This window comes from Pecten maximus, chromosome 7 (assembly GCF_902652985.1).
Source record: "Pecten maximus chromosome 7, xPecMax1.1, whole genome shotgun sequence".
NCBI classification, from domain to species: domain Eukaryota; kingdom Metazoa; phylum Mollusca; class Bivalvia; order Pectinida; family Pectinidae; genus Pecten; species Pecten maximus.
The window spans coordinates 35,981,761-36,006,037 of NC_047021.1; the positions used below are offsets into that span (position 1 = coordinate 35,981,761).

Here is a 24,277-nt window from a genome sequence, read left to right on the forward strand (position 1 = left end):
TACTGGTCAGCTGGCAAGTAAATTCAGGATAACGCACTGGTCGGTTTGGATGGATGAAAGTGTTTTATATAAGAGATGTATCTCATTTTCATCTTTTATTTATTTTTTTGTAACTTTAAGTGATCTTACTGTTAGCAGGTCTTAATCCGTTATCTAATATTTGTTTTGTATTAGCAAACGTATTTCCCGGAGCGTCATCTGAATGTTTGTACTTTACGACATGATCACTTTATGCCACAGAGGCGGAGAAGCATAAACATTACGCTGATCAAAGTAAGAACATAAGTAACACAGAGAACTATAAAATAGCAACATGTCCATCTGATGTCTCAAATAATTATATAAAGAATTAGTCAAGCGTTTTCATTTTTCCATTGACGTGTACGTATTAAAAGGGCATTAAAACACAAAAATACATGATGACATCTTTGCTAAAATGGGAAGACGATTTGAAGTAATTTGTATTAGATAATCATTATAACCCAATCTAGTGAAATTCACACAAATATGTACATTTTATATATTTACCAGCATCAGCATACGTCATGTATGTACGTCCCTGCCAGGATTCGCCAATACGTTTTGAAATTCCTACCATACATGTATATTGTTTGAATTTCTATTTTTGTTTACCGTATGGCATTAGGCCTGTCCACGTCATAGTAATAAAGGCGATCAACCGCTGTAGTTATTGTACGCTGCTCTTTGTTTCGTATTTAGGAATTTACATTTAACGATACGTGTATATAATGTCCAATTGAGGCACTGTGTCTTCACCTTGAAAACTATGACATCAATTACCATATTTTGTATCGTAATTGGAAGTCAGTTAAAGGGGAAATTGTTACCCGTGGTATTTAAAGCTCGCTTAGGACACAATTGAGATATATAACAAAGGGATAAATATAGTCGGCGGGGTGTATATGGTCACTCTACCGTGACGATCAGCCCGGCAAACCTGTTCCAAGATGGGTGCAGTGAGGCGTGACGTCCAAACACCGGAGGAGGGTGTGATACGTTGAACGGGTGGGTAAAAGGATACCCCGAACTCCTGGACGCAGATGACCAATATGCCGGGAAGGGGAGGGGTAACCCTCGCCCTTATTCTCATACTTACTGCAGGTACGTTCAATAACAAACTTCTAAACACATTCAATAATTATATTTACGCTATTTGACGGCTTTTCATAGCGTAAACACGATGTTCTCTACAAGTGTTTTGTTATTATCGTATCAACACAAAGTTTTATTTAATCAATCGACAATCGACATATCTTATTTCAGATTTTAATTGGTCGTTTGTTTATCCGAAATGTCAACCTGTGTGTCGTTTACGACTTAAAGTGTTAACCATCTTGACTTTATGATATGTTATGCGATATTTAACGATGTCATCTAATATATGTATGTGGGTTCTTAAAATCTACGATCCGTAAAGCCTTGTCCAACGAGTATATCAGACACCACTTGTAAAGCATGTAGATATTGAAGCTCCTACCCCTGGGCGAAATCCCAACCCCGGGGCGATCTTCTCCGGTCCTCTTTGTTAATTATGCGGTACCTTACCTATCGGATATGGAACTAGTTACAACTAAATGTACATATGTATACCCATCATACCTGATCTATATATAGACACTGTAACAGAGGAGATGTAACACTTCATATAGTTCTTACACATACCGTCACGGAACAAGAAATTATTTCTTAAGATGGCCGTTGTTATGTCTTTTAACTACCATCAACAGTGTACTACACACACACACACACACACAGATGATAGAATCCGGTTACATGTGTTTTTGTATGTATTTTGCACACACAGCATGTTCTTGAGGTATGACAAATTGAAAACATGCATAATTTCGGTAAATATTTCACATTGTGTGACCGTATGGAACTTTTATGTTGTCGGGTGGTCTGGTGTAGCCCTTATTCCTCTTGTCCCCAATTACCCCCTTCAAACCCATAAAGAAAAAAATAACCCACCCAACCGCTGATCATTAAATGCCTCACAATGTCTTTAAAATCTTGTCCAAAATACACCTAATATTTCTTTGTAAAGTAGCCAACATATATATGATTGCATACATTTCTCCGCCAGCCCTTATTCAGACCCACTTTTTTTCTCCCATTCCTTGCTGTCCCTCACATTCCAAACACCAAAATACTAACTATTATACATTGTGCTGTGACTTAACGCTCCACACCCTCCTCCACTACCCCATACCCATTTTACCACACAATATCTTCCCAGTAACGTAGTCCGAAATAAAACTGTTTAAAACCGAAATAAGTACTAATAAAAACATAAAAGCAAAACGGGACTGAGTACCAGAGTTCCACTCTCCAACAACAAGTCCTAAACCGAAGACCCTGTACAAGGATTTATCCTGAAGTCCAATGACTATATTGTTATAGTAAATGCCGGTGAAAGGCTAATCTCCGACCCAGCACAATGCGATAGCCGACACCCCTAGTACGTATGACATACCGCTACCCCTACGACAGGCTTTCGAGAGACTAACCACCTTAGAAATTCCACGCTGATTATCGTTTCTTTCAATGCTTGTAATGAAAAATTACGTTGACACTCGCTGGGTTTAACTAAGTATCTTGGTTGTTGTGACCCGTACAATTCAACGGAAGAGTACTGGACCGAGAAAAGCATGGCGAGCTTAATTGTAGTGAACGTAGAATTGTTATTTTGTTGGATGGTTTTGTTTACCCCCAGGCCATGCAGAGCTTTGGTACTGTAACATGTGTTGTGATACGTTTTTTAGTTAAACATTTAAAGTAGGAATATTCATTTAAGACTAGAGCTATGATAGTGTCAGAAAATAATGCCGAAATTTTGGTGGAATATTCATGTTGCTAACGAGGACACAACCGATCAACGGTACGGAAAACATTGTCTATCTCGACAAGACATTTTATCAAACCGGAAATAATATGCAAAAGTTTGAAAGACAAATATTAAAGTTTTCCTAGGCCTTTTAGCTGTAAACAACTGATTGATCAATCCACATATGTATGCCAGGCAATTCTTATTAAAGAAATTGTTTGATGAAGGTAATAGGCATGCGCAAACCACAATTCTACTGATCGTTTCTTAAAGTTTACAACTGATTACGTAAAAGAGGGAAGGAGGTGCATTGGATAGGAAATTGAAACCCATGCTCCAAGAAGCACGTGTTTGAAAAAAAAAAATATTAAAAAAAAGTAGTAAGCATTTTGTTTGGATACTGTCAAAAATAGATTATCAGATTGAGAAAACTTCAATAGACATTGCTTAATGCCAGTTTCTGGTAATAAAACGTGTGTGTTGACGTCATGACGGGTATTTACTTTAATTTCCAAGGGTTAATTCAATGTAATTTCTAAGTGAAATAATTAATGATCACGTTACTTTTTAACAATAGGTTTACCCTACTCTATCCAATTTGCTGTCCGCTGTATGTAGGTTACGGTAATAAGCAGTCTCGTCACACCCTCTGATCACTGAGGTCGTTGTTCCCGACCCTATTCCGCTAAATATAGTCATACACACAAAAACTTCAACTCCTTAAAATATACGAGGGATAGTTATACTGTTATTTTTCAGCCGTGTGTACATGTGACCCTTTCTAATTTTCTCGTAATGGCGAAAGGTCGCGGTAGAGACGGTTGTCGGCAGTTCCTTCTAACAAAGAGGATGCTAGGGTCCGGGATACCTGTTACTTCAGGATATTGCTGTTTTGGGGGTTGGAAGTTTCCTTTGTGGAAATGTTTTATCAACATTCAAAGTGTGCGAGATGTAGGCGTGTGCTGAGTCTGCGCTCGTTTTGGGAGGTTGCGGTATTTTCGGTTTTTTTTTTCTCTTATGTTAACGCGAAACTAATGCCTAATTTATAGTGTTACCTCACTGAAGTATAGTAACGAAACACCCAGCTGGTACACCACGCGGCCACATTATACTGACTACGGATGAACCAGTCCTTACACTCCTAATATCATTAGCGTTTAACAGGAGTACTAAAACAACCATATTTATAGACTCAGGTTATCTCTTCTAGGGGACACAGCCCAAAGTCGTTCTCACAGGTACGAACGCCCAATCAAATTCCAAAAGGGAGACATTAGAAAGAAAAAAAGGTTGTTTAGAACGAGGAGAAACATATATGATCCCTAATCCAGCCGGGTCTTACAATCACGCGAACAGCAGATACACAACTTGCAATTATTAAACTCTACCTACAGGACAATGGCAGAATGAGTTGGGGCTAGGATCACAAATTATTTAAATCTGAGATATATATTCTTTTTCAGTGTCCAATACTGTTATATATATGCATACATTTAAACAATGCGATTGTTTTCTTTTGCGTGCAATTTCTACGGCAACTTCATGAGAAACTGCTAGCGTACATGTAGAGGATGTATGGGTGTTCTTCTTCTTGTTGGTCCGAATTTCCAACGGCTCATATGTGATGAATGAAGGATTAAAACCCCAATACTTCAATCATTATTATTTCTTCTTATTCCTAACATATAAATATTTTAATTGAGCTTAGTGTATTTAGCCTAATACGTAATTCAGCAATTATCATACTAAGCAAAACAATTTATTAATATCATCATTAACTAGTCAAACACGATTGTTGTTTATCAGCGACTTAATATTGAAGAAGCTTGCTTGGACTTTCGACATGGTTGTTCATACGATGAATGAGAAATAAGTTGTATAATATGCGAAACCTTTACGTTCTACATAGATAGTTTAACACAACAAGTACATTAGTACATATTTATAACATACTATGGCATTGTCACTATTCAACCATACAAACAGTAGTTGAACATTACCATCTTATAAACTGCCAAGTGGCGCATTTATAATGGTCCAAGTGAAACATACCAAAGAGGCAGAAAAAAATATTAAATGTACATTTTTTTTGAAAAACTATACGGACTTTGACGGAAATATTTCGTATTTGCATAATGTTAATTAACATTAGATAATTGTAAACATTGATTATAACCATTGTCTTTTTATGCGGAACAACATGGTAGCGCTTTTTACAGTTTCACAGTCGAGAATGACAGGGTAACTTGAATTCCGTTCATTATAGTGAGAACTAGCGCTTAGTGTTAAAGGTGCCTTTATCCAGTTGGCATTATCAGCCCATAACTGCCAACTGAAAGCAGTTCATTGCTTAATTACAATACAGATTAGACACATATTTTATATACAGTGAAAGAATCACTCCAGAAGACATGACACACTTATGTTTGTGAAGTCATATTACTACTTGGTGACTGTTCAGTGTATGCCCTAATAACTAGGTAGATATATACTTTAGCCATTCACCAGAGAAGGCGATATGATTATTTAAAAAGGTGTATGGTTGACTGAAAAAAAGACAGTAGGACAGACGGGTTATTGTATACGGCTTGTTTCATTCACCTCTAGCATCTTACACGAACGCATACCTTGTATAAAGGTTTTAACATACGAAATGGGTATCCATTACATATGTGGCGAGCATAAATGTTTAAGATTAAAGGTAGGGAGGAGTTTCACGAGTTCCATATGAAATTAGATACTTTCTAGATTGTGTAGGTGTCATAGGAAACTATGCATGCATTCGGAAGAACACCATTTTTGACAGATTTAAAGTTTCCAAAGCTCCCACCACATGTTAAATTAGATATGTCCATTGCATACGTCAGGATACTCACATTTTTCTTCCACGCTAAAAATCGCTATCGGTTTTTTATGGCAAAGACTCAATCCCTAGCTGTAATGCCATCCGTAGATATTGAAATAAAACATCCGTCATAAACCCGAGAAGAATTATTTAATATGTCAAGTTAATTCTTTGTCATTAAACAAAGATCGTTATACTAATTCTAAATAAAGCATTATTTCTTGTTATAAGACATATTTGTGTTTTTATATATGTACCACATGGTCTATACAATGGAGGCATGGACTCTACGATATTTCCTCACAAAAACACCGCTTGTTTCCTTGATATAACTATTTAATTTGTAGTAAAACACACACACACAAAAAAGAAAAGAAAAAAACGAAAAAAACCCCCAAAAAACCGAAACAAACCAAAAACACAAAAACAAAAAACCGTATGAGATGTCTTTTTAAATATTTCGCAAGAACTCCGATTTTTGTATGTTGAAAATCGGTAGGTAATTCGTATCGGTACGCATATAATGAGTTGACGGATAACGGTCGTCAATACCGTCTTGATTTTAATAATAACACTTGAAACAAAACAAGTAAGGGGTTTTTAAATTCATTATTCGCCTTGAGAGCTGTTTCCTGAAAACATGACATATTTTTCACGTGGATATACTACAGCCCTTTAGCTTATGACAACTCGTCTCCATTTTAGTCTTAATAATACGATTCATTGTAAAGTGCAATCTGACACATGCGTTATATGTTTGTTGCAGTTGGTGCGCGCGCTGATGTAGAGTGCGGGACTGTGACGTACATGACATTTAACTCCGCCAATGTCCCAGTGTCCACTACTGCTCCCCGTGTCTGCTATGGCGAGTACATGTGCTGCGGGGATTCCCCCAATGAGTATTGCTGCAACAGTTTGTAAGTATTTTGAAGACTAATGGACCGAAAACACTATACATGTATTACTCTCGTCTGCACATGTAATTTCAGATGTAAGGGCACGTGGTCTTAACGTCAGTTATATTACAATTTAACCATGGCCGCGGTAGCCGAGTGGTTCAGGTGTCCCGACACTTTATCACTAGCCCTCCACTTCTGGGTTACGAGTTCGAAACTCACGTGGGGCAGTTGCCAGGTACTGACCGTAGGCCGGTGGTTTTTCCCAGGGTACTTCGGCTTTCCTCAACCTCAAAAATCAGGCACATCCTTAAATGACACTGGCTGTTAATAGGCCCTTAAACAACATGAACCAAACAATTAACCTAACCCTCAGGACGTGTAGCGCTAAAGGCAAACCTCTGATAGTAGACAGAAGTTTAACAGTTGGACGTTTCCTTTAGCAACTCTTCCCATCTTTTTGTTCTTGCGTTGGAATATCACATACACTGTATCTTGTATCTGACAATAACCCAAGAAATTAGGCGAAAATGGAATATAAATATTTTCACACTTCTTTATTGGCCAATAGTGTTACGTCACTGTCAATAGAAAGTAATATTAATCGGCCGTGCAAGGAAAAGTTGGTAAAAAAAGCTGATTAACCAGTTGTACAATATTTGATAATAATGGAGTTCAGCTCTTTATGGAACATGAGCAAGCTGCCATCATATAACTAGTTGCTTGTGGACGTGCATTTCCCAAGATTTGATATATATATATTATAAATAGAGGTTACACAAACCACGAGTTTATGACACAATAGAAAGACTATTCTGAGGATGAAATGACTTGTTTTGTGTCAACGTGTGTTTTTTTCACAAAAGAAGGTGTTATGTAAGGATACGACCTAAATGGAAATGACACTTGTTAATGTGCAAAACTGACCATTTCGGGAATGCATGAAAATAGTACATTTTATTACAAATCACACCAAATAATAGAAAAGATTATTAGTATTCATTTCAAAATCAATAAATTGATAAATATCCATGCATCATTTCAAGAATATGACAGAAACAACCGCGCTCGAGTAAAAGTGTTAAAATTTTGAATATGTTTGGTAAGTATTTGTTTCGTGCTACAGCGAAAAGAAAAGCCCTGCTTGCAAGTAATTAAATTGATCTTAGTTTGTTGCTATTATTGTTCATCATTTTTCATCAGTGTCACTGTTGCTTCTGTAGATTTTTATATAGTATGACGTCATCCGTTATGACGTATCGTTACTATGTATGACGTCAAGGTTTTGTCATATAATTCAATAAGTTGAAACTGGTGAGTTAACAGTGTATATTGATAACACATATGGATTGAATAGATTTTTTAAATTTTCATTGCGGCTATGAATACCAGTAGCTAGCTACATATTCCGTGGCGCGCGGTAGCGCGCCTCGGAGGATATTTAGCTAGCTACTGGTATTCATAGCCGCAATGAAAATTTAAAAAATCTATTCAATTCATATATTTACATAACCTTGATTTAAAAAATTTATATCGAGAAAACGAGAAATTTTATTAAAAAGAAAAATTTGTCATGTATACGACGAAACGCCAAATTATTAGAACAGCCGGGAGATCCCGCCTTTGCACCACGCCATTGTTTTAATGTCGTTCCGCATTTTCCGGTCTTTTTTGTTTAATTTTGTATAAAACAAAAAGAAAGAAGTATTAAAGTAAAAATAATATTAAATACAATCATTCAATATTTTGAACACTTATCTCGTACCAACGTTATCGATCCAAGGGAAGCTACTCTTCCTGTCTTACTGTCGATGGCGTATTAATATGACCCGATTAATCAGGTGATTTGCACGAGAGACAATGTTTTCATACGGTTTTCATAGTGTATTCATGGTCATATGTTTGTTGTTTTCACTTGGCATGTTCATATCAGCAAACCACATTAGGAATGTAAATATAATGTAGTAACAACATGTCTTGTACATCTCATTAGTATTGATGGTAATATTGTCCTCCGCCATCTTATGCTTGTCTATGTCATGATGATTACGAAAATGTTTGTACTGTTCCCTATATGCTTGTTTTGCATTTGGATGAAATAAAAACTATAAACTATTATCTCCAGACATCTTGAAGCAGCCTATAAATGCTAGCCAATCAAATCGCATAGAATCACATCAGTAGACAATAACCACTGTCACCTAAATTAATTTCTTTTGTTTATCCGTAGTTCACCCGCCGGAATCGCCGCCATCTTGATCGCCATTCTTTGCCTTATTGGGGCCATCATCGTCATCGTCCTTATCATATATACCATCTGCTGGAGACGACGAGGTAAGTGCTATCAATATCGTCAACGATATTTAGATAATTCTGTATTCGGCGCTGTACATATATATTAAGTTAGAGTGAAAATGCTGTCTGGATTCAGAGACAAATTGATTATATTTAAAGCCTAGTGAATCCAAATGTATTTCATTTCACACCCCAAAGTCTGTTTTATCTATAAGGAATCAGTTCAATACAAGTAACCGGTAAATAACTGAATAGATATGTTCCATTCAATGACATAATAGCGCGATAATACTGTAGCTTTGCAATTTGTGGATTGATGGTAAACATACAATGGCATATCATTTACTATTACTCATTAGTGCATACGTATTTTAGTTTATGTCCGTTTCCTAGTAGTAAATTAAATACAATATGGGCCATAACAAATACTCAAAACATTGGATATCATGTGTGTATATGGTGTAATTTACACAACATCAATGACTAATCATCAAACTCTTGCTAACTGCACTTCTAAGTATCTTTGTCGCAAAAAAAAACAACAACAAAAAACATCAACAACAAATGCATTTGGCATTTAAATCATTTCCCCAACTCGCTAAGGCCAGCATTACGAAAATTAAAGGTTTAATAACATTGAAAATTTACCCCATGGGCATTTCTATTCATAGTTTCAGAAATTGTAGAAGATCGCAGTTTGTGACGTTACATAATGTGCTGTATTTATAACACATTCCCGTATTCCAAAATATGATTTACATCGTATATTTCGTCATTGTCTCTTGTAAAACAGTAAAAATATGTTTTGATAGCAGTAAAATAATGTATTAGTATTAAAATAGTTTAACAGCCCGAACAACCGCACATTAATTTTCGTCAAGAGTTTTATATACCACCTTGCATTTTGAAAGCTGAAGAGTATGTAAAGACTATTTTCCCCTGAATTTCTGTTCATCTGAAGCATCAAAACACAGCGATCAATAAGTCGGGGCGGTTGTCTAGTTAGCAAAAAGGTTTTCTCACGATAACTTGCGTTCCGTTACAAAAACAACCCTCACCCATCCTTCATGAGATTTTTTGTTTTGCATTACGCTTCGTGTCTGAAGGTCAAACATCAATTCCGCTTTCCATTGATCAAATAATACTTTTACGCTTTATAGTTAAGTCTATCGAAAATTATGTATTGTTCATTTCCTTCTTTAAAAAGTGCTTGCTGGTACGATATGTCCATAGAATATTGAAATTTGATTCGGACACAACCTCTTATTGTATAATATTCTTCGTTTGCTCATAAATGCGAACTCTGTATTTGTGTTTTATCTATATATCCCGCCGATAATCATTAAATTCCTGTTTAAACCTTTACTACAATAGTCAGTATAATAGTATATAGTTTGTTTTTATACGTTTGATAGTGTCCATGTGTATAACACGAGGATTTACATTTGTTTCAGTAATTCAGGAGGAAGTCGTTGAAGTACAGGAAGAACACCCACCACCGATGGAGCCGCTTCCGGGAATGGAAACGATCGGGGCGCCGCCAAAGCATTTGCTTATGCCACCACAACCTATGATGGTGCCACCAATGCGACAGGAAGTGATCGTTCAGCCACCACCCCCGCCCCAGCCTATTCAAATAGTTCCAGTGATTGGGCCACCCCCTCCACCTCTCCCTCCAAAGATAGTATTCATGGAAGTGCCCGCACCTCCACCACAACCACGCCAGACCCTCTACGTAGAAGTACCCCCCTTACCAAGACCAGACACACCACCACCTCCTCTTGTCAAGCTTGCTCTTCCTCCAATTCCCAGACCAAGGACACCGCCAGCACCAGTTGTACATGTCGATGCACCAAAGATACCTCCAATTCCCGAAGCTCCTGCACCAATCGTGTACGTTGAACCGCCAGAGTTGCCCGAGATTCCTCGGCCTCCTACGCCCATTGTCCACGTCGCAGCCCCAAGGCTACCAAGAATTCCAACTCCCCCCGCCCCTGTAGTTATGATAGACCCCCCTGTACAGCCAAGACCAAGAACGCCTCCACCTCCAATCGTAATGATGAATCCACCACCTCCAGCACCGCCACCACCTCCTCCACAAGTAGTGTATGTTGATCCACCACGACCTCCTACACCACAGCGAGAAGTCGTCTATGTCGAGCCTCCACAACCGGAGCCACAATTAGTTTACGTCGAACAAGAAAAACCAAGATTAAGGCGAATCGAAGTAGAACCCGAACCTACTCGAATAATCGAAACAGTTCAGATGCCGGAAAACATTTACGCGCGCAGTCTCCGTCAATCTGCGTTCAGGTCTTATGAGGAGCCTACAAGAGCCAAGATAGTTGAACTGGATCGAAGCCCAACAATACAGCGCCGGACATTAGTACACGAAGATGACTATGGTTCCCCTCGACTGCGACGTTCTATGCGCGCAACAGTTGTCCGTGATGGCGATTATCGGCAATCACATCGCGCCACCGTGAGGGAAAAGGACGACGATGCATACGGCGGTGGAGAGGGATTTGTGTACCGTGGACTTGGTCGGAGCACAAGACGCGTGGGCGAACCGGACCCGGACGAATATTTCTTTAATTAAGGTTATCAAATATTGAAGGATTATCTGAGAATTAATTACTCTCATGTATGTGTCCATGGATCCAAAGTACTATGGAATCACTATATAAAAAGCTAATGGAACAGAATGATATTGCAGCGGGAGGCCGATAATCCATTCTACTTCCTCAATAAGATCGAATTGATCAGAAGCTGTGAGACAATCTATGGAGAGCCTGAATCGGCGTAAATGTGTTATCCAAAATTGTGGAATAACTAACCTCAAAGTAAGGCTCGCGGATAGTTAAGAATGGAAACTTTGTTCTTAACTTATACACTTCCGGTGCCAACTTTTCTTTTGTATCTAATACGACAAGCTACTTGGAGTGTAGCTTGTCCCCAACTTATTTTCATCCATTGACTTTTATAAAAGAAACATAAAAAAGAGAAAAAGAAAAAAGTTGATGGATAAGGGGTCATTATGTCAACTTTAGAACACGCAGCCCGGTCACGCGTTGAGGCAACGGGTTAACAAATGACACATCACTCATGTACAGTTTACATTGTCATATTTTACAACTAAGCTTTGTTGTAGAAGCAGACTTTCGTAATGTCATAAAATCAACGTTTCGGACACGCTTCATATTGCATATTACCATACATATTTCATTAAATGTGTTAATGCAAAAAAGTGCACATCAATATGCAATAAGTGCAATGTTAAACACAATAAAGTCATTGGAGGACGTGGCTTTAGTGCTGTATATGACTGCTGAGCCACTGAAACTGTTATTGCCAAAATATCTGCTGAAGAATTATACGGTATTCAGTATATTTGGTAGAATTGTACATGTATACACTTATCGTTCAAAACCTGTTTTTGTATAATTGGTTTAAAATATCACAAAATCAAATATTGTTCAATACAGATTTCATAATTTGAGAATAAATAAAGTACACAATCTCTATTGTCATTATGAATTCGACATTTAACGCCGTGTCTTGATTTTAGCAATGATTTAATAACAAAAAGAAATGAATTTACTTTTTTTCAATTCGATTTTAACTAGAGTAAGAGTAAATTGTTTTCTTAATGTATTCAAATTATTTCACTCTTAAATGAACGATGACAAGACAGATATGTAAATTCATTGCTACATTTGAAATGACCTCTTAATACATTTGCAGAAATAAAAAAAGCACCAAACATTTAAAAAAAACAACAACAATAAAACTAAAAACTGAAAACAATTGTCTTCTTCATTAATTTACATTTGGTGACCTTTGAGTTTACATACTTCAAGTCCTGCTGAGCGTAGATGACGTCAGCTTATACTTATATATAATATAGTATGTATATTGTATTGTATATTGTATTGTATATTCATAACTAAAACAGAACCCCTTTAATTGTATCATGTTCGTGTTCAAAACATGCATGTATCTACAATTGCAAGTGATTTTATGAAATTATAAATTATAATTGTAATAGTTGATAATGCATTTGTTGTTTCTTATTTATGTTCTATGTACGTAAAGATGTTTTTTTCTGACTTAAGAGCAAACACAAAAAAACAAGGATTTGAATGCAAGTCCTTAAAAATACATGGTACATAAGACCAGACGTTCCAGAAGAGTAAACATCCTATGCTTCCTCGACGACACCTGCCATACAAATCAAGGTCAAATCGGAGCGTTGCCAACAGATACATATGTATTGTGACAATATGTGATCAAAACGATAACAAAGATATGACGTTAACTGTTTGTTGAAATAATGGAATGAAAATAAACATCTCCAACATACTCCAAGCAGGGCCCAGTTGTTCAAAAGGTGATTAGCGTAATCACGTGATTAGTAAAAATTTCATGTCTCCTTTATTTTAAGTCCTATGTGTTAGCAATCTTCAAAATAAGCAGGTAGGAAGAGACTTACAAGTGTTATAGTTTCACAAAATATTGTCAAGTTAGTTTTACCAGAAAATATATCAGGATTTTAATATTGTTTTAAACTGTGATTAGCCTAATAATCTTTTGAACAACTGGGCCCAGGGCATATCAGTAATAGGGAACGCGAGGAAGCTGATATTCAGGTTCTTTGTATATTAGTCGATTTGAGATAATTGGTATCACCCAATCCATTCACAATGCAATTACTTTGTTAATTAAAGTACTGCGAGTATATCAATGAGAGGATGCTAATTTTATGGTTGTATGAATCTTATAAGATGATTTGTAATAAAATATGTCTTAACTATTAACTGGGAGCGAAACGTGTATTTTCATCGTCATTTAGAAAACGCTGCGCAAACTCTATTCGTCAAATCACTTGCGTAGAAATTCCCGTTATACAATTTGAATGGTTGAATTGAAAATCTGGGAGAGATCTTGCGAGAATGATGACGGAATGACATTTTGTTTCAGACTGACTTCTGACTTCTTCATGGAAGTACCTAGCACAAATATATGTCTATGCCTCAAAATGATAATCAAAATCATTTTTGCAACTTATAATGGTATTGTAATGCTAAGGCGCTGTTAATCATGAAATAATGTGTTCAGTCGAAGTATTCCGAGAAAGCGCTTCATCGTTTAATTCTGGGCGCAGAGGTTTCTCAATTCGGCCCAATGGACAACGGAACTCCGGCGATATATTAATTGAAATTGTAAAAACATCTACTTCCTCTCATCTAAACCTCTAAACTATTAAACACAAAAACACAGAGGAGACAGATATTATCCAAATAAGGGACAGCAGTCAGCATAATACATATGTACAAGCAGCGTAGTGTTGCACTAAAACAGTCTTCACAAGCTATGTGAGAATGGTGTATTCGTGTGCTGCCTTATATAAGGCCGTGAAGGATTTCGAAATGTAACACTGACTAAATGAAAACGTTTGTGAATTTTAAAAGAGAATTGTTTAGTTAGCATCAATTGTCGTTAATTTGCCTACGTTTATCTTGCCGTCAACCTTCATGTCATCTGCCACCCAAATTCTATTTATGTCGCGACTGTTCGCTAGCACCTGGTAACTATATATGCGATGCTAACATATTCTACACCGCTTAAACTTCTTAAACAACTTTTTTTAAACAACAAACATGCAAGTGTATTGCCAGATATAAACAGAAAAATTCAAAATGGCGTCGTCATGTTAACGGAAACGGCGTCACAGAGATGGTACTACTCTTTCAAAACTTGAAATAAAAAGAAAATTGGACGGTTTCCGTTGATTAAAACATATGTTTCACAAGTATGACGGAACATACCGATACCTTTCACTCGTGAAATATATATATTTATGGTGTCAAACCCGTGAAATACATGTATATTATGTACATTTGAATTTAACGTCAAATTCCTCTATATATCAAAATAACACCAATGAATAAAAGTAGCCTTAAATAATCAGAACAAAGTAACATATTCTTCGACAAACATGTTTTGTTCCAATTAAAGAGAAAAAAATAATTTGTTGGGCTCGGTAGCATAAGTGTTAAGTATGAAAATGCGATACTGTGTTTTGTACATGTATAATATATAGATTTTATTGTATTCAAAAGACCATATTATTCCTTGCTGTGGAGGAAGCATCGTTAATACATTATGTAAGATATACAAAAAATCCTGGTATCGAAAGTAATGGACATGTGTTCATAATGTTTGTTTGAACTCTTTCATGGCCCTTGATAAAATATTCCTTTGCAATAAACCTTACAGTTTGATCGATATTTTCTAAAGCTCAGCTTTGACAGGTGTTACTCTTTATTCGCATACCTGTGTTGTTCAGAACAGAAACATATTTTTAAAAGTAACTACATTTTTTATTGGCTGGTGTATTTACAGTACACACGATGACATTGTTAAAATCCCTTTAAAGGTGGATATATACTGTCAGTTATGTCGTTTAAATATCCATGTCTACCTCACACACCTGCCTGTTTATTTACATCCATTCATCCGCGACAGACTACATCGTGTAGCTGTGCGTAAGAGTTATAAATAACTGCTGCGAAAGGTCATTTGGGATTCAACATGGCGGCACTGGGTACGCTGTTATTATTCCTGTCAGGAACAGGTAAGTCATTTTACTTGGATTTACTTACAGTTATAAATCCTTTGTCGGTTGATTGTCCACCATGTTGTTTATACCCAACTTCGCTAGCCAAGGGTGTTCAATACGATACTCTCCTATTCACCCTTGGCGGATCTCACGACAAAACCGAAGTTCCCGCACTGCGCCACCTGCTGGATAATCACAGTTGCGTCCCTTTCATTTACGTAACGCCCGACCAATCAAAATGCTCGTACTATTGAACAATGAACTGAGAAAATGGCCGCGCCCTTTCAGCAACAAGAAATTGTGTGCAACAAATTTAAAATACAACAGCTTAGGTCGACACAGATACGAGCAATCAGTTCAGTTAATGAAGGGAAAGACGTTTTTGTCGGGACAAGAACTGGGAGCGGAAAATCGTTGGCTTATGAAAGTTATCCACTGTTAAACGAAGGGAAAATTGTGCTTGTGGTTGCGCCTCTTGTTAGTATCATGGACGAACAGTGTCGTCGTCTCAATGAACTAGGATTTAAGGCCACGTATATCGGCAAGAGCAACGGCGACAACGATGCTATTTTAGCTGGACATTTTGATTTCATATTTGGCAGCGCGGAACAGTTAGTGGAAGACACAACATGGCGAGCTATGCTAACAACTGAACCCTACCAAAGCAAACTTGGTCTTATAGTTGTAGATGAAGCACATACCGTAATAAAGTGGTAAGTTTAGAAACTATTAATATATGTAGCACTTCATAATTAGGTGTGAGGTTTCCTGAAAACTTATCAATTTATTATAATTGAAGCAGAGAATGAAATACAAATTATGTCTTATTTCAACTTCATCACAATAGTACATCGATTTGAAAAAGAAAAAAAGAAAAAAAAAATTAGTCTATTGGAATGTCTTGTTAATTGTCTATAAACAAACCATGCTAAATGTTAAATATTCTTTAAATTAAAGGGGCCAAGGTACAGACAAGGAAGGACCTTTTCGAGGTAGTTTCTCGAGGATTGGAGAATTAAGGTCCCTGTGCAACAAGGTTCAGATCCTTGCTCTGACTGCAACTGCAGGACCAACAGAAAGAAGAAGAATCATGAAGAGTCTATGCTTCAGATCAGAATCAGACATTGTTGTCGATTCTCCAGACAGACCGAACATAAAGATCACCACCATCTGTATCCCTAACAATGATGATCTTTCAAATGTGTTCAAATTCTTGATTGATGACTTTCAAAGAAAAACAATAGCGTTTCCCAGGCATGTGATCTTTTGTGAAAGCATAGCAAATGTTTCTAAGGTGTATTTAACTTTTCTTAAACATGTTGGACAGCTGCGTAATCATTTTGAAATGTACCATAGCAAAACAAATGATAAAATCAAGGAACAAATTAGAAAAGACATGTCAGAAAGTGGTAATATCAGAGTTCTGATTTGTACGAATTCGGCTGGTATGGGGGTGAATTTTCATGATGTGAACAACATTATCCACTATGGCTTGCCAAGAGAAATGGACACTTTTGTGCAGCAAATGGGTCGAGCTGGTCGCGATGGAGGATACAGCAATGAACTTGTTTTGTATAAGCTGCACAAAGGACATCTAGGTAGAGTGGAGGGTGAACTAGTAAAACTTGTAAAAGATGATGTCACATGCAGGCATAAAACACTGTGTGATTCATACGTGACTGCACATGCACCTATTACACCTAAACATAAATGTTGTGATGTTTGTGAGAAACAATGCGATTGTGGTGAGGAATGCTGCCCCGACATCCATAAAGTGTTCACAGTTCATGACGATATCGAGGATGAAGATGTTGAAATGGAGAGAGATGTGACAGATGAAGACAAGAAAATACTGAAACATAAACTTTCTGTGTTAAAGTATTCACTTGAATCGGATCTAAGCAACATTGTGATGAAATCAGAAATACTGCATGGAATAACTGACCAGGTCATTGAAGACGTTGTGTCAAGCTGTCATAAAATTTTTACAACATCTGACGTTTTGAAAATGTTTCCAGTTTGGTCGTTTGAAGTCGCTGTGGAGATTATGACAGTTATAAATACTGTAACTGGTGACACCGAGATGTACAATATGCTCTCGATGAGTGATGAAGTTTCAGATGATGATGCTGATTAGTGAGACTTTTGTCATAGTACTTGTTTTTATAATATGTACAAAGCATCAAGAAAATTCATTTGTTCTACTTTTTTTCTGTACACAGTCGGGAGTCATATTATGGCAAAATATAAATTGTATATTACTAGTCGTCACAGCATTTATTTCTAAATTGTTGAAAAAAGAACAAATTTTAATTATAATGAATTGCAAAACAACAGGACTTGCTCCCAACACTACATTTTATTATCGGTTAAATCGACAACAGAATTTATGTGTTGTTGCATTGGAAATGTATGGATACAAGTTTAGACAATGGTAGAAAGTTGGAAATTCTTACAAAAAAAAAAGTATTAATCTTGACAAAGTATGAATGTAAGTGAATGATTCATTACTTTATAATTCTACCTGTTGTTTTAATATAATTTTACTTTTAATTACAATTTCATGTAATTGGACCAGAAATAGACAATCATGCAACATGACTCAAGATTATATGTACAAACTATATGAGACTGAGTACAAAGTATTACCTGTAATTTGGATTATCTTATATATGGCCAGTATATATTTGTCTGCATTAAATATATTACATGAAGTATAGATGTCAACTTTTCGTTTTGTATTTTATGGAAAATTTCTTTAACAGAGATGAATAAACATTTTCATGATGACAGGTGTAACATTTCATCATAGAGACCACAGGAGAGATCAAACAGTACATGGATGTACTTTGAAATACAAAGTGTCAAAAGTCTTATACTTTGCTAATACTATGACATTCCTAAAATGGAATAGTGATGCCATCATGCATCTAATGCAATCCTTCAACAGAAAGGCGTTCTTTGGCACGTGTTACCCAAGTATGAAAGTCTTGGACCTTTACCCTTGAATAAATGTCCTTAAAGCCACGGAATGAGTGGAATTCACGTCCAGGAATGTTCTCCATAATACCTGCCTTAATTAATTTTTCAACTATAAGACTAACATCGCCAGCTTTTGAAACTACAGGTCTTTTTGTTCCAGACTTTTTTGCATGGCCTTGATTTGCTATATTTTGCTTTATAGCATCTTGTACTTGGACAGTGAGTGCAGCTTTTCTTGCACTTTCATAGGTTGCATTGGAACCCTGTGCTTGCACTTTTTTCTTGATTGCTTGCACTTGCAGTTCAACAAGGTTGTCATTTGGTATGTTATGTCCTATGCCACCATGTAAGTTGGATGTACAGTTCCATTTATATTCAAACGACATTCTTGGTGAAAGAATTCCATAGATATAGGCCAAAAACTTGAACAGCCAGAGTTGATATTTTGTATGCCTCCCAACATTAGATAGCAGTAGTTGGAATTTGGCTGTTTCTGTAATTCTGTCACCATCCCCCATTTTATAGGCATCCTCAATGTCCCGCAACAGCAATGCACACTTCATAAAGGAAGCTCTGTACAGGGCGATGTGATCAGGTGAATGACCATCCTGTCTGTCCACTCCAAATGTCCATTCATGTTCCCTGCTAAGATGTCTTTTCAAGAACCCAACTTTCTTGAAAATTTTGTTGCATTCCACGCACTCGTACCTGTTTCCTACATGATCGAACATGTCTTTTAGTGCATCATTTTGGACGTTCAGCTCTGAATACTGTGCATTAACCATTTCCAGGTCTGCAATTATGAATTAAAATTCACAATATAAATGTAGCTTTACAAATTGTACATTTTAAGAAATGATCCATCTCTCAGAAAAGTAAAATTGATTAATATTTGTTTTCCATGGTTAAGATATTTGATTTGTTTTTCAATAAATGAAAAACTTGCAAGATTTTTTTATAGCATTCTACACTATTTTTTTCAAATAACATTAAAACTTGAACAACTTGTAGAGAATATCTTCTCCAGATATCTTCATATTGCATTTGTATTAAATAATTTTCTTAAATTAATTAAAAATTAAAATTCAACTTTTTATAAGAAATGCACTCAACTGTTTTCTACTTTGATGTACTTGTACAAAATATCTTTTGATATCTGATACAAAAATTTGTATCGGGTATGGTCATCCACAATAGCAAACAATGGTTGTTTCCTGTTGGGTTCGGCTTCCATCTCACTTTGACCCAAAAGATGCATACAGGCTGCCACAATGTAAGAGTCAAGGACATCATCCATAAATGAAAAGTGAGCCCTAGAACATAAGTCACATTTAATTTCAAGTTATGAAAACATAAAGAGTTTCCAACTTGCACATTAACTAACTGAACATGATTTTCTACTTTACAATTTTACGGATAAATGTAGAGAAAGTTTATGATTGAAATATTATTGAAGTTGAAATTCACTTTTCTAACTTTTTTAAAATTCATTTTTATGATTACCTGTACTTGTCAATGACACTTTCTGCACCTTGGACATCAATACGGTTGATGACATTCCTCAGGTTTGCTAGGGTTCCTTGATCAGTTGCTGATGACTTGTTGTAAAAGATCTGGTAGATCAACTGAAATACAATAAAAATGAAAAAAAGTTAAAAGAAGAACGCTTTTCATACAGATTTCTATTATAAACCAAAGAAAAAGTCTATTACCATTAACCTTACAACTTTATCAAGCATTTATTTAAAGAATTAATGATGATATTAAAAGAAAGTATTACTAAATACATTTGTATCACAAGAAAAATACAACATTTTATATTTTGCAGAACACTTTTACTATTGAGTTAATGTTGAACTAAGAAACAAAAAAGAAAAGATTGATTTCTTGACATAATTAATGAAAACCAGATTATGACTGTTTATATATCAATATTAGGGAAGCAGTGTTAGTACGGAACAGGACATGCAAGACTCAACACTGGTTTTGTTGTATAGACCCAAAAATTAACACCATGAACTTGCATGCAGTAAAAAATAAAACTTAATGCAAACACAGATTGTTAAAGTCAATAAAGAGATCAACATCACAAGGGTGTTCATTTAATCCCTGGAAAAATTATGGAGAGATCTTCTCTAAAGGTGAATTGTAACCCTATTTATTATGATATCATTTTCATACAAGATTCATTTGGTAAGTTTTCAGCATTTGTTTACAAAATAAGAGATATTTAGAATTTCATCAAGACATTTTTCTGAAAAAGGGTAATTGAGACAGAGAAAGGCTTCCTGTATGTTGTTCAGTGAGGTAGCAACCAGCTACTACAGAGAACATATCCTCCCTAAAGTGACGCTGGCTATTCCCAGGGTGACCAACTTGGCAAACTAACAAATAATTTGTATGGATTTTTTTTAATGTTTCCATTTTTATTTTGTTTGATTAGGATTCATTATAACTGCTGATTTACCCGATACATCTGTGACATGTTCTCAATCGGGAAGATTCAAACACCCAGGTATGTGAATCAAAACAGTTTCTAAAAAGTATGCAAGAAAATTGAACTTATTTCAAAATTATATGGCATTCTGAATTCTAATCTACATCTACCTAATAACTTGAAAATTGTAAAACATGCCTTGTAACTTGAACAATGAACTGGTTTGACTTCAACAGGATTACCAAAAGGAGATTCATCATTCTATGAAGTCCCTCAGGCCTATGCACAACTCCTGCAAGTTTCTCAAAATCACTTGGACTGTTCAACATTGCTAACTGAGCCCAGTATGCACGCTCATTTGTTAGCACATCACCACCAAACACTTTCTTTTTTATGACAGAAGATTCAGCATCGTGTGGGATATATCTGTTATGGATATGCTCTAAAATACTGATCATGTCTTCTGTTTTGTTCTCACTTTTATCTAACAAGTCTAATATGACAAAATTAGATTTCTGGGAAGATTCCTTCATAAATGGGTGTTGAAGATACTTTGGCACACAGCATTCATATCTCTTCAGATGATTTACATGCTTAACCAGAACCCTCATGATATGAAATATAAATCTCTCCTCCAATGACTGACATTCTTCCAAACTTGGAATAAACTTGGAGTTTTCTAGGAGACTGATGTCAGCTGGTGCAATGTCGGAAAGATCAGGATTAGAAATGCGTTTTTCAACACCAACCAGTAAAAACCAGTGCCAGCTCTGCCGACGTTTTTCTTTGGTCATTTTTGACACACTTCTGGTAATATCTATGTTATCCCCTATTATATCACTAGACTTGCTCCTACCAGATGCCTTCTCAACTGCAAGCTGTGCCTCTTGTGTCTCCCTTGTGTCAGTCTGCTTCTCTACAGCATGATGAGCAGGTTCTAAATCAAAAGACAGCATATTAAACATTAATGCATGAATGTATTATATCAGTTAAGTTAAAAAAACATAAAATATAAGAAAATTATTAGTGACAATGTCAAACAAAAACAATATTTATTATAGATAAGGATGTTATAAAATACAAAACTCTGTTTTTATAGTTTTACAAGGAACGTTTTAACTTTTTAAAGCATTAATTTACTAATTGAATTTGCCCTAGAATTGATAAAAAGTGTATACATTAATTATATGTAAATAATTAGGCCAGTCTGATTAAATCTGATATAAGAAATGAGATACTGGAAGTAATATAAATTGCTTGTATCCTATAAAATTGAGAATCTGAGAAAATATCAAATGAAATATTAGAAATACACATATTCATTGTACTAGAATACTTATGTATATCTAGTTGAAATTTTTTTTAAAAATCATGCCATTCCTGTGATTCACAACTCCAATTTTAATACATACCATTGCACTCTAACTCAATTTTCTCCTTGATTAACAAGTCTTCAATTTGTTTACTTTGGTGATCCTGTAGCTTTGACTTCATTTTTGACATTGCTGATGTGGATACACACACACCTAGTCTGTTCAGCACTGCAATACACTGAAAGTAAACAAAAATAGACAAAGTCACAAATGATGAAAAAAAATTAGAGGTATTTTCTTTTCATTTGTATTATTTAGTTCTAAAGAACTAACTTGATATATATAGAGGCACTACATTGATTAAAATATGAAAATATTTTCAAAATACTTAATTTGAAAGTGTCATGTCATGTCATGTAAGTGCATCAGTATAATTATATTGCATAGTAGTGTGAAATGACAACCTTTATATAGCATTTACAATCCACTAACCTCATCAGTGGCACCACAATGGTCCAGTACCTGTCCGATCACATGATGGAAGGCTGTCATGTGTGTATTATGGAATTTCAGAATAAGAGCGGACACTACTGCTTCTCCAATTGATGAGTTCTTTACCAGGGTTGATATAAGGTTATGAAAAAATGGTGCCCATATCTTTACTTCAGTGATGATGTTTTCAAAGGAAAATGATGTCAGATTCTTGTGGTCTATTCTTCTAAATAATGACAGATTTAATGTTGAAGTTAATTTAGAAATTTCTTTCTGAATGTCTCTCAAAACACATTTTCTGATTGGTTGTTGGAGGGCTGAATACACACACTTGGCTGCTCCTGGTTTACCATACATGATACTTTTAACCATTGCGATGGAACCCTTTTCCCTCAATACTTTTGACCTGACCTTGTCCTTGATTCTGTACAACACCTGAAAATAATAAGGCATTTGCTTAGTTAGATAAAGCATTGGGAAAGGAGAAAACTTAATTGAAGGTCCCTTCAATTATATTATTCCTGTAGTGTACTATACGATATTCATAAAAAAAATATCTCGTTACCTGCAATTTACATTATGAAGGACATAGTTCAATTTAGTTGTCACCGGTACTCGGATTATGATTCTGAGTAACATATGATATCAGTTAAAAATCACTACACTATAAATTAAGTATTCAGATACATTCTAAAACCTTATAAAAAAATCGGGGTTATTGATGTACAGTCCCTACTCAGAATCCCAAACTAAGCCTCTGTAACGTACCGAAAAAGTAAAATCTTAAAATGTCTATTTCTATTGTAATTATTTAATACATACCTTGATCTTTGATGGTGTAAACAGTTTAACTTTCACACCGGTTATAGCTGGCTTTGACGTTTTAGGTGTCGAAGCAGGCGCTGTTTGTACAGCATGCGTAGAACGTGAAGGTGTAGTCCACAGAGCCTTTTTTGATTTCCTTGGTGTTGGAGTGTGCTGCAGAGGCTTAGTTCGCTTTAAACTTTTAGGTGTTTGTGTTTGTGGCATATTTGTCAGATATTTGTCTCTGAGTTCTGAAACAAGTTTCTGTTTTTCATTCTTCAGCGTTTCCAATTTTGTTACGAGATCGAAGTCGATTTTTGACAATTTGTTTAATTTTGTAAAACAGAATCCACATACATATTTACTTTTACCATCGGTTTGGAGAGCAACATACCCTATCACTTGACTAAGCTGGTCGAAAACATTAAATGTAGGGCCAAATATAATTCTTCTCGACTTCGCTGGCAGCTGATTGTGACACACACGACATGTCTCCGTGGGCGCCGCCATCTTTGTTGTGTACATTTACAACGCGCGTTTTAATTGGTCGGTTAAATCTAACCGCATCCAATCAAAATGTAGCAGCGGGAACTTCGGTTTTGTCGTGAGATCCGCCAAGGGTGAATAGGAGAGTATCGTATTGAACACCCTTGGCTAGCGAAGTTGGTTTATACCGTGATGGACGTTAGGTGACGTCATTGATAGCCTTGTAATTGGGTTGAAATGTTCACCTGTTCGTTAAATTG

The 24,277-nt window shown here is 35.9% G+C and overlaps 4 protein-coding genes across 5 annotated transcripts; 2 read left to right on the forward strand and 2 right to left on the reverse strand.

Annotated features, from left to right (window-relative positions):
• The first annotated feature begins 799 nt into the window (after positions 1-799).
• Positions 800-12,931, forward strand: LOC117330715 (leucine-rich repeat extensin-like protein 1). The gene is made up of 4 exons (XM_033889167.1): positions 800-1,122; positions 6,457-6,607; positions 8,817-8,920; positions 10,336-12,931. The coding sequence occupies exons 1-4, from the start codon at positions 1,062-1,064 to the stop codon at positions 11,478-11,480; spliced, it is 1,461 nt and encodes a 486-aa protein (XP_033745058.1). The 5' UTR covers positions 800-1,061; the 3' UTR covers positions 11,481-12,931.
• Positions 12,932-15,596: 2,665 nt separating this feature from the next.
• LOC117330717 (putative ATP-dependent DNA helicase Q1) lies at positions 15,597-18,222 on the forward strand. Its single transcript, XM_033889170.1, has 2 exons — positions 15,597-16,216; positions 16,461-18,222. The coding sequence occupies exons 1-2, from the start codon at positions 15,774-15,776 to the stop codon at positions 17,638-17,640; spliced, it is 1,623 nt and encodes a 540-aa protein (XP_033745061.1). The 5' UTR covers positions 15,597-15,773; the 3' UTR covers positions 17,641-18,222.
• LOC117330719 lies at positions 17,843-20,050 on the reverse strand. Its single transcript, XM_033889171.1, has 3 exons — positions 19,989-20,050; positions 19,599-19,798; positions 17,843-19,278 (listed from the first exon to the last, which is right to left on the reverse strand). The coding sequence occupies exons 2-3, from the start codon at positions 19,780-19,782 to the stop codon at positions 18,434-18,436; spliced, it is 1,029 nt and encodes a 342-aa protein (XP_033745062.1). The 5' UTR covers positions 19,783-19,798; positions 19,989-20,050; the 3' UTR covers positions 17,843-18,433.
• Positions 20,051-20,060: 10 nt separating this feature from the next.
• On the reverse strand, positions 20,061-24,200 carry LOC117330716. 2 transcript variants are annotated; one of them, XM_033889169.1, is made up of 5 exons: positions 23,550-24,200; positions 22,728-23,162; positions 22,335-22,473; positions 21,779-21,859; positions 20,061-20,110 (listed from the first exon to the last, which is right to left on the reverse strand). In XM_033889169.1, exons 1-5 carry the CDS (start codon positions 24,054-24,056, stop codon positions 20,070-20,072), a joined length of 1,203 nt encoding a protein of 400 aa, XP_033745060.1. In that variant the 5' UTR covers positions 24,057-24,200; the 3' UTR covers positions 20,061-20,069. The 2 variants fall into 2 exon arrangements, with proteins under 2 accessions (XP_033745060.1, XP_033745059.1); XM_033889168.1 differs by lacking the exon at positions 20,061-20,110 and having other exon boundaries at positions 20,500-21,859.
• Between the last annotated feature and the right edge of the window lie 77 nt (positions 24,201-24,277).